This window comes from Lacerta agilis, chromosome 16, assembly GCF_009819535.1.
Source record: "Lacerta agilis isolate rLacAgi1 chromosome 16, rLacAgi1.pri, whole genome shotgun sequence".
Classification (NCBI taxonomy): domain Eukaryota; kingdom Metazoa; phylum Chordata; class Lepidosauria; order Squamata; family Lacertidae; genus Lacerta; species Lacerta agilis.
Genome location: NC_046327.1, coordinates 27,752,164 through 27,766,948, shown reverse-complemented (window position 1 = coordinate 27,766,948; position 14,785 = coordinate 27,752,164). Strand labels below are relative to the sequence as shown.

The following is a 14,785-nucleotide window of genomic DNA, read 5'->3' as shown; positions in this document are numbered from 1 at the left end:
CTCTTCTCCATTGCAGAGATCCATAGCTCCAGGTATACAGCCTTTCCTCAGTTCCTATTTACTAAGAGGCCGATAAGGGAATCTGTGAGGAAACATACAAAAATAATTAATGGCGAATAACACTGTCCAGCAAACCAGTTCCTGCAATGGGGAATTTTTGTATTGGCTACTGACTCTCCACTAAAAAGAAAATGTAATGATATTCTGGGCTTTACCCCCTAATCATCTCCTGCTCTGGATGAGAAAAACAGGTCAAGGGCAAATAAGAGAGACCTGGAGGTCTGTACCCCCATGTCTGAGGTTCCCCACCCTATTATTCCAGAACTCACTTGAATAATTTTTGTATCAGAGCCCGATGTCGCAGTCTGTCTGGCAATCTGGCTGACTGCAACTGAAAAAGAAAAAAGTAGGCCTCAGTTGCACAGGAAATAAATACTGCTTTATAGCTCCTTTATAGTTCCTCCTATTTCATTGCCTCCTTGAATCTCTACTCAGAGAAAGGATCTTGCATACTATTTTGTGACATTTTGGTTGGTTTAACAAAGTACTGCCTTGGGCAAAGCTACCTAATTTGGCTTCTATATTTGCTCCTTTTACCTAGCATGGAAGATTGGCAGGCAGGAGGAAAAGATGTTGAAGCTTTTGCATCTGCTCAGCGATTCTCCCCTGCAAAGGCTCTCAAAAGCTGTCCAAGTGCCAGCCAGACATATGCCTGATTTAATACTTTTGCTTTATGAACATGGCATTGAGAATCCTATCATCATCTGAAGTATTATATCGTATTATTACCCACCTCCCCCCGCAAAGGGAGTAAGGATTCGTCCAATTGAGCACTAAAAAGTTTTTTTGGGGGGGCAGCAGGATGAGAGGAAGTGTGGATTAGCCCTCCATAAGGGCTAAACCCTTAGGATGCTGTTTTTCTACAAAAATGTACTCCCACCTTTTATGCAGCTAGATAACAAGGTTTCCCCCCACCTGCTGCATGGGTAGCCTGGAGAAAGAATCCATGGAGGCACTCTCACATATTGTGTCACTGAATTTGGTACCTAGAAAGAAAAGATAAGTGAGAGAAGGAAGATATTTTATTTCAATGATTTGGATATCACTCAAACACAGTAGCACATAAGCAGTGTTTATTATCTGGGGACAAACTAGACGTGATGCAGAAGTTCCGCATTCAGGATCACTTGTGGCTTTAAAGGCAATTCAACAAGAGCAGTAGTTTACCAAAATCTGGTCAACATTTCCCATATGCAGTGGTTTTCCCATTGATAACTGTGGGGCTAATTTACAGGTGGAGACAGGTTCTCAGACAATACCTGTGTGTTTTTTCCTCTTGGGGAAAACAATAGCTTCAGAGATGGGATTTTAATCAAGAAAACAGCCCAGGGAAGAATCTGAGGGGATGAGAAGGAGCCAGAATCTTTTCCCAGCACTATGCTCCTGATCTGAATGAGGGTCAGTGGGTCTGTCGTTGCATTTTGAACAAACTGCAAGAGATCCTAATGACAGGTCTCCACACATTTAACTGTGCCCTCTGCAGGGCGAAAAGAGAATGGGTTAATTAACAGCATGGTTAGAAGAAAAGTACTGTCATCTGTTCCCAACAGTGACACAGGAGGGAACTGTTCAACAATGAATCATTGAAAACAAGCACCAAATAGTTACATATCAATTGGAAAAGATGCATCATTTTGCATTTAAAAAGCAAGATAAATTAAGACTGCAATTCTATGCATGTTTACTTGAAAGTGAACTCCATTGAGTAAAGTAGGGGTTACCTCTGAGTAAACATGCATAGATTTATGGTTGCATATAACTGAAAATTAATATTTTCTAATGTTCCATCTATACTGAAAGGTTTTTTTTAATTACAGCTGAATGAAGATTTTAGCTTCTTTCAACTTTGGATATTGGAATTTTAAAAAAATGCCTCATGTTATGTTTTGGGTCATCTGTTTGCTCAATTTTATAATAGACAATTTCTTGCATTCCTAATATTAAAGTAAGATTATGGAACTGCAGAATAATTACTAGCTCCTGATATCATTTTTGCTTCAATTTATTAGGCTTTCTAAATTGAAACTTTGTAGACAAAATAGCTGATTTTGATTACTGTTAAGTCCTCCTTAAATCTCCCCAGATAAAATTATATATATACCACAACTAAATATTTTGGAGCTTGGTTGAGGAAAATAAAGGTATTGTAAAAAAAGAAAAAGAAAAAAACACCCCCCAAAAAGCACAATGCTCAAAATTCTAGGCCAGGGGAACAGAATGTGGTGCTCTCCAGGTGTGTTTTTTTAACTATGCTTTGTCCTGGATCTTAGAGAAGTCAATTGGAAATTGCTCAACAACTTTTGGGCATTATTTAAAAAAAAAAAAAAAAAGCTCAACAATTTGGGACGTTCCTAAAACAACTTTCGGGGTGTACCTTTTGAAATATGGCAAGCCTATGGTTGGGGGTGATGGGATTTCTAGTCCAGGGCCATGTTGGCCACCCCTGTTCTAGTCAGATGGAGGACAATGACCAATTACAGTATAGAGAGAAAGGGGAAGCTCTTAAGATAAAATGGAAGGAAACTACTCCATAACAATGCTCAGAGATGAATACAAAGAGAAGGCAGACATGGACCATTTGTGAATGGGTGAATACATGCAGACATAATTAGAAGAAGCTTCTTTAAAAACAAAAAATTAAGAAGTGGAAGAGGATATAGAAACTTAGGAGGAAGGGAAGTAGCAAAAAAAAAGCAGTTTGAAGATGGCAGTGAAATCGTGCAATATTTTGCATTGATGGGAACTCTTATGCCTTCAACTCTTACACAACTGACAGAAACGAAATTCACAACATGAATTATGACACTGCACACTTAAACATTCCTCTCTTGTTACTAAATGGCTTAACTGAAGGGAGGAATTGGTGAGTGCGGAGCTCGTATGGCAAAAAAACACACACAAAGCAGAACTGCGAAGGTAAAACATTTTGCAAAGCACAAACTCCACAAAACAAAGGCTTGTGCTATTCATTGGACTGTGCTGTTGAAATAAGTTTCTTGGGAAGGGAGGTAATAGCTTGCACTGAATTTCTTTGCAGAGAGGGTAGCGGAGAGCTGTTGGGTGGAATTCGATGCCATCACGGGCGTCACGAGGGGGGCAGTCCGCCCCGGATTCAAGGGGAGGGGGGGTGACACTTGGGCCAGCCCCGCCCCGCTATGGGGCTGCCCCGCGCAATCGGTGGCTCGTGGGGCTGCCCCATCAGTGCTGCTTTAAAGCAGCATGGACGGGGAAGCCCCATGAGCCGGCGCTCACTCGGTGGGTCGCGGCTGGAGCAGCAGCGCCAGCGGGATGGACTGCGCATGCCCGGAAATCAGTCTGTGCAAAAAATCCAGTTTGCCAGACTTAAGAATCCCCCTTTCCTTCTGCCCCCTGCGCTTTTCTGGGCATTCCCCCAAGCCCTCAGGCAGAAATCTTTGCACAGGATTTCCAATTATGGGGCTGGTTAGATAAATTCTCTCCAATGTCAACTGTGTGATGTAGGGGTTAAGACAAATATATCAGCTTCGTTCCCGATTATGGCTGGATAACATGCTTTTAATTGCCCTGCTTGTTTTGCATTTGTCAGTGAATTTCTATAATGAAAAGTTTTGGATCCAAGTCTGTCTGGATATCTCACTGACTGACCCTTTGGGCTGGTTCCCATTTTGCTTGTCCCACACTTCGAAGGCACAGCTTACCCATAACATTTTACAAGGACACAAAGAAACATCACAGACAGAATACAGTAACTGTCACACACAGGAAGAACAAGGATTAGTTCTGAGTGCCTCACTTGCAGTTTTATAAATCATTTAATGTGTCAACACGAATAGATGTTATTAATATTGCAATTGTTCTTTAAGGGATTGTTACTTTGACCGGAATGTAACTGAAATGAATAAGATTTTGGAGCACAGAAATAAAGAAAACCTTCAAACCATCAATTCTAGCACACCAGGGAGGGGCACCTAAACTATATAATTTGGTATTTGAACGATTAGTATTAGTAATTGTATTATAATCTGGCATTGTTATAATAAGGCTACTATTGGACTGTAATTGAAAACTAATAAAAAATGTTATCAAAAAAATTATTATCACAAAAGTAGAAAGCACAGGTCCTACTGTTTTCCCCTTGCCCTGCTCCTTTCCCAGGGAAAACCCGATATTTAGCTTTAAATCAGAACAAATGGCAATTTATGTCAAATGGCAAACCCAACTGTCATTTGCTCTAACTGAGCGCTAAAGAGCAGCTTCCCAGCCCCGCCCCCCCGAAAAGCAGTGGGACAAGAGGAGCTGTGCATAAGTCCCTGTCATTCCCCAGTCAGTCATGATAGAAGCTGGTTGCTCACCGGCGTGAGATACTCTGCACATGAGCAAAGATTTTTACTTCGCCTTTTCAGAGCTGAGCCATGAATTGCAAATATGTTTTTCTGCTATGCTCATATGTGCCATGGCTCAAATGAAACAATTACTCTTGCCTTATTGGTTGGAATATTTTGTTCTTTCAATTTAGAGAATAAGTGTTTCAGATAATGAACAGTTACATTGATTTGTTTGGGGAAGAAAAGCGCATGCGTTTAAAATTTCCTGTGTGTTGGTTTAGTTCCTTTGGCTTTGGATGAGCAGGTGTTATTGTGAATTGAATACATGAATTCAAAAGAGTATGTCATGTGGCAGGGTTCTAAGTAAGAGATATAAAGTCAGTCTTGTCTGAAAACCATACTTGGAATATCTTACACGGAAGTAATTCTGTTGGAACTTTAAATATCATTTAAAAATTCAACATAAGCACTAGTGCTATATTAGCACTAGGATTGTGAAGGAATAAAGGAATGTTTATGTTGATTAAACCTACGTTTTATATATTCTGATTCAGGATGTTTCACTTATTTGTTAGAGTCTGCATCGTTCATATATATAGTTTGAGAGGCTTGAATTAAATGCCAGCAGGGGAGCTAAAAATTCTAGGCCAGGGGTAGACGATGTGCTGCTCTCCATGTGTGGCATTATGGACATATTCTGTAAGTTTCTAGGTGTCCGTTTTCTGTACCAAGCTAAGAGTACATCCTGTAGTCAGAATAAGTGCGGTGTAGTGGTTAAGAGCGGTAGACTCGTAATCTGGGGGACCGGGTTCGTGTCTCCGCTCCTCCACATGCAGCTGCTGGGTGACCTTGGGCTAGTCACACTTCTTTGAAGTCTCTCAGCCCCACTCACCTCACAGAGTGTTTGTTGTGGGGGAGGAAGGGAAAGGAGAATGTGAGCCGCTTTGAGACTCCTTCGGGTAGTGAAAAGCGGGGTATCAAATCCAAACTCTTCCTCTTCTTTGGTGTGGGTTCAGAACAAGGACATAGCATGTTTAAGAGAACATTCTCTGCTTAACAGAGTCAATAGGTTAGATTTTAAGGTATAATCAAAAGAGGTTATTTTAATGTCTTCAGGGTGTTTTTGCCTTTTAAAGAGTCACCCATTAAGTTGTTAGTTATAATAAGAGAGATTAATAGTCATTAGAAGTGAGGTAAGAAGGCATGCAAGTGAAGCTCAGCACTATTCCTTGAATCTGCTCCTTCACCAGTGGAGACTCCCCTACTATGCTTCTGAGTTTGTTAAGTCCATGAGCTTTTGCTGTGAAAGGGTGTGAATGCTTACTGGTACTTGTTTGTTTTATTCTAAGCAAAATGAAAACCCGTACTGGATATCTCTCTCTCTGTGGGTATCAGTGGTGATGTGACTAAAACCAACGTCTGCTGAAGCATCAACGTATGGGGAAGGATTGTTAGGAATTCAGGGATGGTTCTCCCTTAGTCAGGCCCAGAGTTGGTAGCAACCTTAATTTTCATCCCTAGCACATCCCCTGTCCACAGATGTGCAAAACATAATTGATGTGTTTCAGTAAGGAGACAACGGTACTCTGCAATGGCACACTTTCCTGGTGAGGTTAAAAACTGCAGCCCTACCACCTCAAAATGTCACCGTCCACCACTGTCTTTTTGTTTGTCCTCTGGAAAGCTCAGGTTCTATGTATATATACAGGGCACTATATAAATGCATCACCATCACCAGCATTCAAATTTAATACTGCCTTAAAGGTGCTGGGCTTAAGGACATATCACATTAAAAGAAATACATAAAGCTGGAGAGGAGAGGAAGGGTTAAAAATAAGGAGAATCGCTATCATAGGACAAAGAGAGTTGAAGGAATTCAATTTTGCCAGCACACGCAGCTTGCAACAAAGAAAAATGCTTTGCATTTGCTGTAGGGGTGAGAGAGCCTGTTCCTAGTATGAATTAATTAATTTGTGGGAGGTAGTAACGTTTTTAAGTCATTGATTCTGTCCTAATTACACTCACAAGGTTGCTGGATTTTTCCATCGGGACAGTCACTGCAGCTCTTGCACATGAAGTCAAGACTGCGGCTACTTTGATATTGATCACTGCCGCAACCGCAAACTGTGTCGTTCTCACTGGTACATTTGGATACCTCTATTTGTCCAAAGGCTAAGAAGAAATAAAGGAAGAGTTGGTTAATTCTACATGGGCCATTAATGTTTGAGAAACAAGTAATCTACAGTCAATACACATATGCAACATTCCCAATGCAGGGACATTTCACTGCTGCTTACAGGTAAAGGTAAAGGGACCCCTGACCATTAGGTCCAGTCGTAGACGACTCTGGGGTTGCGCCGCTCATCTCGCTTTACTGGCCAAGGGAGCCGGCGTACAGCTTCTGGGTCATGTGGCCAGCATGACTAAGCCGCTTCTGGCGAAACTGCTGCTTACTCCTATCCAAAACACAGACATGAACACACACAAAGAAAAGACTTACTTCGACGGCACTGAAGGCATCCGAGACACCTTTCAGAGAAATGCTCTTCAGGCATGAAGGAACCCTCAGGGCATATTGAGCACTTAGATGCCTCATTCGAGTCTGAACAGTGTTGTTCAATGTAAGTTCCTGCGAAAGAATTATCCAAGAGGAAGTAGGAAAAAGTCATTCAGTAAGAAAAGAAATGCAAGGCTGGGCATAGAATGAAAGTTTCCGTACAGTCAAACCTCAGTTGTCGATAGTAATCCGTTCCAGAAGACTGTTCGACTTCCAAAACAATTGACAACCGAAAACTAAGTTTTTGACAATCGAAAACTGAAATACAATAGGGAAACGCAAAATGGAAGCCGCGTAGCACGTCCAGCTTCCAAAAATCGTTCAAAAACTGGAGCAGTTATTTATGGGTTTTCACTGTCCGGGAGCCGAAACATTAGAAAAGGGAGCCGTTCGAGAACCGAGGTTTGACTGTAGCTCAATGGTACAACAGTACATTCCAGCCCTACCTCTTATCACAGTGGGTTACCCAATGTCCTCTTTTTCTGGGACGCATCCTCCTTTTCATGGGTAGAGTTGTCTTTGCGATCCATAGTTGAAAGTAGAAGTCGGCAAATGTGTCCTCTTTTTTTGCTCTTCAAAATATGGCAACCCAACTACCCACCCCAGTCCTAGAGAGTAGCTTAGGCTGCTGCCAAAATCTATCCAAGACCACTGCTTGGAGTTGCTGCTTGCATTTTAAGCAGCATTACATTCCGAAGAGAATCTTGCTTCCCCCATAGTTGCAACCTGGGATTCAAACTCAGAAGTCCCACTGACTTCAGTGGGATTATGGTCTTATTTTTGGCATGCCGCCCGCAATCTCCACAGTGGTACGACAGTACTCCAGAGGAGCTATAGCCTTTCACTGCTATGCAATTACATTTGAGTTGAAGTGAAAAAAAATTAAAGCACATTTCCCCAAAACTGGATTTTTTATGGTTCTAAGAATCGGGGGGTATGCAGAAATAGGAAATCACAACTAACAGTTATTACTCTGTTTTACATTCTGCCATACCTCTGGGGCATTTACGGCAGCAGTGGGTTTCATCCGGGTGATGATAGTATCCTTCTGAGCAATCCAGCTCCCTCTTTTGTATACCATTGGAGTGGATGAGGGCATCCTTATCCACAACTGATGCAGGGATAGGTTCAGCATCAGGGATGAGGGGTTCCCCTGTGTCTGTCTGAACGAGGTTCAAGTTGATCTGCAAAGGAAAAAAAATAAAACCCAGTGTGGTGTAGTCGTTAAAAGCGGCTGACTTGTAATCTGGTGAACCGGGTTTGCTTCCCCGCTCCTCCACATGTAGCTGCTGGGTGACCTTGGGCTAGTCACCCTTCTCTGAAGTCTCTCAGCCTCACTCACCTCACAGAGTGTTTGTTGTGGGGGAGGAAGGGAAAGGAGAGATTGTGAGCCGCTTTGAAACTCCTTAAGGTAGTGATAAAGCGGGATATCAAATCCAAATCCAAACTCCATATAGAGACAAACTACTTTTCATCAAGAATGGCTCAGTTTCAGGAATCCGCCACACAAGCCAGAAGGCGAATGTTTACAGAGCCTTTCTGCTTGCACAAAAAAATATGGACTTAGCCTGTGCTTTTTTCTGGGGAGACGCAGGGGTAGTCATACCCCTAAACATTCTGTGAATCTTTGTACTTTTGTCCATTTACTGTATTTATTTTCCCTAATTTGAACTATAAAATGGTGATTTTCTTGAGTCAGAATGAGAGTACCCCTAAACATTTTTTTTAAGAAAAAAAAAAGCACTGGACCTAATTAGCTATTTTCTCCCAGCCTTGGTGACCAATTTCCTTCAGGTTTCTCACTTACCATCGCCACTAAAACTGGGAGCAGTTCCAACAGAGCCATAGTTTTTGGCCAACTTGTCCCTTACACCTGCAGGCAGGACTCTCACTCTCTCACCTTTCACAGGACCTCCACAGGCGAAGAGTGAAATTTGCTTGCCTGGTAAACGAAGTTCTTTATAGCACAGGAAGCCAAAAAAATATGATGGAAAGGGTGGAGACTTGAATTCCCACCCACAGGACATGGTGAGCCTTTCCCCATCTCCACAGTGCCTTGAAAGTGTTGCATTGGGCAAAAGGCCCTTCTTCTGAGCTACGCCAATAAAACTCAGAGACTAGAGGAGCTAGGAGTCCATTTTGTTTTCTTTATTGCAAAGCAATAAGGGTTACAGTCGAATCATTTTCGCAAGCCTGCAACCCCGCACAAAGGTCTGGGCAGGGGTATTTATAACATTTCAGACAAAGCATTTCAATTTAACCAATCATATTTCATTACATCATTTCAGTTTAATCTAATACACATGCGCGATAAGCATTGTTAACTAAACCTTGATTCTCAGAGATTGTTACATTTTCGTTAGTTTTCGTGCATGGGAATCTGTGTTAGGCCTTTGTTCTATGTATCAACTTATGTTCTAGCTTATGAATATGATTGACGTATTTGCTGTCCTTCTTTCCCTGTAGAGAAGGTCTCATGCCAAATCATCAGTTTCCTTAAAGCAACAGGTTACCATAATTCTCTATCATAAGCATATTCAATGATTTATTGGGGTTCACATTATCATATTCATTGTGGCCCCTTTGGGCCACTGCTACAAAAGGATTCTGCTTCATCACACGAAGAAGGCAGTGAACACAGAAACTCCACAAGTGGACATGGGCATAGGCAGGGCGTAGGTGGGGGGGGGCAGGTAGCCAGATTTATGGGGGGGGCAGGATGCCAACCTATCATCATCCTCTGTCTGGTTCCATCTAGCAGGTTCGGAATGAAATGTCTCAACAACACTTGTTTTAAATTACAGTGGAACCTCGGTTTTCAAGTGTCTCGGAAGCCAAAGATTTTGGTTTTCAAAATGCCGAAAACCCAGAAGTATTTGCTTCCGTTTTCGAACACGCCACGGAAGTCGAACGGCTTCTGCTGTGTGTTTTTCAATTTTCTCAATGGATTTTGCCGACCGCCCATTGCGCCTCAAACGTTTCAACAGTTGAACGGTCTTCCTGAACGGATTATGTTCGAAAACCAAGGTTCCACTGTACTTTCTTTTAACCCCAAAGCGCTCAGGAAAATCTCTCAAAATCTTTCTACGATTTCAACTTTTTAGTTAAGTATTTTTTTTATTTATTTTCTTGATTTAGTGGGGGCAACTGCCCCCTCCTTGGCCACAACCATGTTAGGAGAGTACATTAAAAAATTGTATGGCTACTTTCTGCATTGATCTGCACACATGGGAAACTGGCAAAAGTTCCTTCTGACTCTCCCCACCTCCTCCATAAATTTAGTATGTCGTTCTTAAGTTTTGTTCCTCCTGGCTCTCTTCCCATATCCACTTCATGACACAGTCCTAGTAGACCACCAAATGTGCCCGGCTTGGCAAGTGTAGGAATTGTGAAAGCTACTTTTGTCTAGCAGCTTGTGTAATACGCATTTTTGTGTTTTTATATTGCCAACCGCCTCGTGATCCTCGGGCGAAAGGCGGTATAGAAATTATAGTAGTAATGCCCAGCGATGGAAAGAGGAGATGCCGACAAAAGCGAACTGGCAGATGAAACTATTAAGAGTATGCAGAGATGGCAGACTGACAGGGAAAATCAAAAATCAGGAAGATCAAAACTTCAATAGGGAATGGGACAAAATACAGACTGTACTTAAAAGATCACTGTAATCACGTGAGTTCTTTGGCAGGCTTTTAGTAACTCCTGCAATGTCACAAAGACTTTGGATACTTTGGAGGACCATAATGTGGAGGAACTAAAATACAGTATGCATTTGATTTAGATATACAAAGGACCCACGGAGGGGAGAAGTCATAAGATTCGGAAGAATCTCGATTGATTTTAAAATTCAAATGTGGTAAATGTGAGATTTATTTTGTAAAACCAATAAAAATTATTTAAAAAGAAAAAGTAATTATAGTAGTAGTAACAACAACAACAACAACAATAAAAGCATTGACTACGATAGCACAGGGAAGCTTGAAAAACTAATATCAGCTTTCTCACGGAAGGAAAAGCACCGCCTCTTCTCTGCTTGCCTCTGTTTGGTGGGGGAAGAGAACTGGGAAGTGGATCCCAATCGCGTTGCAATATTTGAATTTCTGCATTGATTTCCACGGGCACCTTCCAACCACCCGCACATGCTCGGTGGAACCAGGAAGTGGCGCTTCCGCATCTGAGCTCCGGGGACGCGCGAGAGGCTGCCTGCGATCAGGGCGGGGCGATCGGATGTCTCCTCCTCCTCCGGAGAGAAATGCGCGCCTTGGAGCCATGGATCTGCCGTGCTCCGCTCCCGGGGAAGGGGGCCGTGGGCTGGCCGGAGCCTCCTTCCCTGCCCTGGAGCAGCAGTGGCTGCAGGCGCTGCGGGACTTCGGAATCAGCGGGAGCGACGAGGAAGTAACGGACGCCGCGCTGCGGTGCTTGATGCGCGCCTTGGAGTGCGGGAGCCGAAAGGACCTGTTGCAATTGCATGGCTACAGGTGAGCGAGGTGCTTGGAGAATTGCGGAGTTGGAAGGGACCGCCGGGTCATGTAAGCTGAACCCCCTGCGATGCAGGAATCTCAAAAAGGTCACAAATGTCAGGTTGCGCACTTAGGCAGGAAGAGCCAGGTGCACAAATGTAAGATTGGGGTGGGGGCGTACCTGGCTTGCTAGCAGTAAGATCCAGGGGTCTTGGTGGACCACAAGCTTAACACAGGTCAACAGTGTGATGCAACAGCAAAAATAGCTAATGCTATTCTAGAGAACCCCCTGCGTTGCAGGAATCTCAAGCAGATCACAAATGTCAGGTTCTGCCCTTAGGCAGGAAAAGCCAGGTGCACAGATATAAGATGGTAAAAGGTAAAGGACCCAGACAGTTAAGTCCAGTCAAAAGTGACTATGGGGTTGCAGCGCTCATCTCTCTTTCAGGCAGAGGGAGCTGGCGTTTGTCCACAGACAGCTTTCCAGATTATGTGGCCAGCACGACTAAACCGCTTCTGGTGCTACAGAACACCATGACGGAAACCAGAACGCACGGAAATGCTGTTTACCTTTCTGCCACAGTGGTACCTATTTATCTATGTGCACTGGCGTGCTTTCAAACTGCTAGGTTGGCAGGAGCTGAGACAGAGCAACAGGAGCTCACCCTGTCATGGGGATTGGAACCGCCGACCTTCTGATCGGCAAGCCCAAGAGGCTCAGTGGTTTAGACCACAGTGCCACCCGCGTCCACTACTACCACTAGTACCACTAATAGTAACAAATCCTCTTGTGACAACTGCATAGAGTCTTCATTTGATGAGCTTGACAAACATCCAGACTTCCTCCCAACTTGGAAGCTTCAGCAGTGGGCAGTGATCCCCACCACCACCCTGCCCCAAAGTTGGGAGGAAGGCTTAGGACTGTTTGGCAGCTGTGTCTTCAAGGTGCAGGACCAAGCTGGCAACATATGCACACAAGACCTTTCCTGCTGCCAGATTGGGTAGTGTTGGTTGCTGCTGGCAGCAGCGACTAATAGTATACACTCCTTGCCAGCCTGGAAATGGACAGGGAGAGTTGGACTCCATGGCCTGAAAGCACAGCACCTTCAAGCTAGTGGCTCCTGAAAGCACACACCTGCCCATCTAGCCAATCCATTGGTAAAGGCAGAAGGGGGTTTCATAGGCCAGGAGAGACTGTCAAGCCAACTACAATTTTCAATTTTCCAGCAAGGTCAGCCCAATTTTTTTTTGACTCCCACAAATAACTCATGGGATTCACTATCAGCTCTGGGCCTAGATAGGTAAAGGTAAAGGTAAAGGGACCCCTGACCATCAGGTCCAGTCATGTCCGACTCTGGGGTTGCGGCGCTCATCTCGCTGTATAGGCCGAGGGAGCCGGCGTTTGTCCGCAGACAGCTTCCGGGTCATGTGGCCAGCATGACAAAGCCGCTTCTGGCGAACCAGAGCAGCACACGGAAACGCCGTTTACCTTCCCGCTGGAGCGGTCCCTATTTATCTACTTGCACTTTGACGTGCTTTCAAACTGCTAGGTGGGCAGGAGCTGGGACCGAGCAACGGGAGCTCACCCCGTTGCAGGGATTCGAACTGCCAACCTTCTGATCAGCAAGCCCTAGACTCTGTGGTTTAACCCACAGCGCCACCTGGGCCTAGATAACTTTAGATAAATGTAATTAGGTACATTTATGACAGGTGGATCTCATGGCTACTTGGGGTGGCATTTTTCAGTGGCATGGAAGGAGATGAGCAGGGAGGGAGGCTGATGTTTTTGTGCCCCGTTGCATGTCAACTTCCGATCTGTTCCAAGAATGCTCCTCTTGTGTTCTGTCTCCCCCCGCCCCCAAACAGGAAAGTGTGAAAGATACTGCTTTCATAGCCAACAATCAAGTCTTTGCATCTTGTGTTTGTTTTGCTTCTGTCACAAGACATTTTGCAGCCTGAAAACTCCCCACCTTGCTAGGGTAAATGTTTTAAGAATTACTGTTGTGCCATGCAGATAACATGTATTTCCTTCTTCGCATGTTTCACCCTGCTTCATGCCTCATTTTTGTACGCATGTGCACTGCCTACACATGGCTGTTCAAGCATACAACTACATGTGTCTGTCTCATGTGGTGGGGTGGGTGTGGCTTTGTGATGTGGCAGATTTATTTAGCTTGTTTGTTCACAGGGTGAGTTCAAAAGCATTGGAATGATACTTTATTGACTTCCCTTATCTGACTTTGGCTGTTTAATGACATAGGAATCACTCACAAAAAATGTAGGTTTTCTACCTTCTACTTACCCATTGTTCTGTAAGCAAAAGCAGTCCCGTTGTGAGATTAAACATTCTATTAAACATTTTTTAAAGGGGAAAATATTATGATCAGGTTAGTTTCAGAGGCCAGTGCAGGACAGACTATTGTAAAGCCTTAAGTGTTAAATGAGTGTCAATGTGTTAAATGAGGCCAGGTAATGATTACTGGAATGAGAGTAGGAGTGTTGCATGTATACCAGAGTGTTATTATTTTCATCATGTCGTTGAGTATGAAAATGTAACTGAAAATAAATATAATAAAAGATTTCAAAACCAAAAAATCTCTATTATCAGGGAGGTAATATTAAATGATTCAGGGCATAGCAGGGCCGTCTTTAGCATATGCAGCCCCGGGTGCAAAAATTCACCCAGCGCCCCCAATTTCGGTGGAGGGGCTGCTCAGAGTTGTTGAGCTTTTGAGGGAGGGGGACAGCAAATTCCACTAACATGAAAAAGCAAAAAGCACCTGCAATACCTCAGTCTTTCCGTTTTTGCAATCATGCTAAAATGAAAGACACCACTAGGGAGCAGCGCTGGTTACATTGATTCTGCAGCTATTCCGCAATAGAGAACTGAAATGACCCATCAAACGCAATCACGTGGTTAACAGCTTAGGCAGCTTCAGCGGCGGGTGCTCCACAGAATTCGTAGAGACAGCCCTGTCACAAGGTCAGGGGCTACATGGGGAAGGAGGAATAATTGAAAATAATCTTCCCACTTCCTCCATTGGTGTTTGGCATGAGGGCAACACTATTCATTGCAAGTCTTCTGGACCCATCTAAGTGCCTGCTCACACACTTCCCAACCCTGACAAGCATTGTCTAAACTGAGAGTGAATCCACACCAGAGCATTCTTCTTCTTCCTCCTCCTCCTCCTCCTCCTCCTCCTCCTCCTCTACTGCCCTTCATTCAGAGATCACAGTGCGGTTTACAATATAAAAACACAAAAATGCATACCAGAGCAGCACTAACCTCCCCAGTTTAAATGGCCAAAGATTAATGAGCCAAAGGCCTGAGAGAAGAGGAATGTTTTATTTGTCAGGGAGTCTTGGAAACAAATGGGCGTGGTTAATTAGAAAGAATATTTATTGCA

General features: G+C 43.7%; 2 protein-coding genes across 2 annotated transcripts in view; one reads left to right on the top strand and one right to left on the bottom strand.

Moving 5' to 3' along the window:
* Positions 1-951: 951 nt before the first annotated feature.
* Positions 952-8,862, bottom strand: LOC117061158 (tumor necrosis factor receptor superfamily member 1A-like). The gene is made up of 5 exons (XM_033173843.1): positions 8,729-8,862; positions 7,916-8,105; positions 6,865-6,993; positions 6,390-6,536; positions 952-1,046 (listed from the first exon to the last, which is right to left on the bottom strand). The coding sequence occupies exons 1-5, from the start codon at positions 8,765-8,767 to the stop codon at positions 952-954; spliced, it is 600 nt and encodes a 199-aa protein (XP_033029734.1). The 5' UTR covers positions 8,768-8,862.
* A 2,268-nt stretch (positions 8,863-11,130) lies between these two features.
* Positions 11,131-14,785, top strand: part of CTC1 (CST telomere replication complex component 1) — a 38,725-nt gene continuing 35,070 nt past the window's right edge. Inside the window, 1 exon segment of the mRNA XM_033172992.1 lies at positions 11,131-11,396. Within this exon segment, the coding sequence (XP_033028883.1) occupies positions 11,146-11,396 (251 nt within the window). The 5' untranslated portion in view covers positions 11,131-11,145.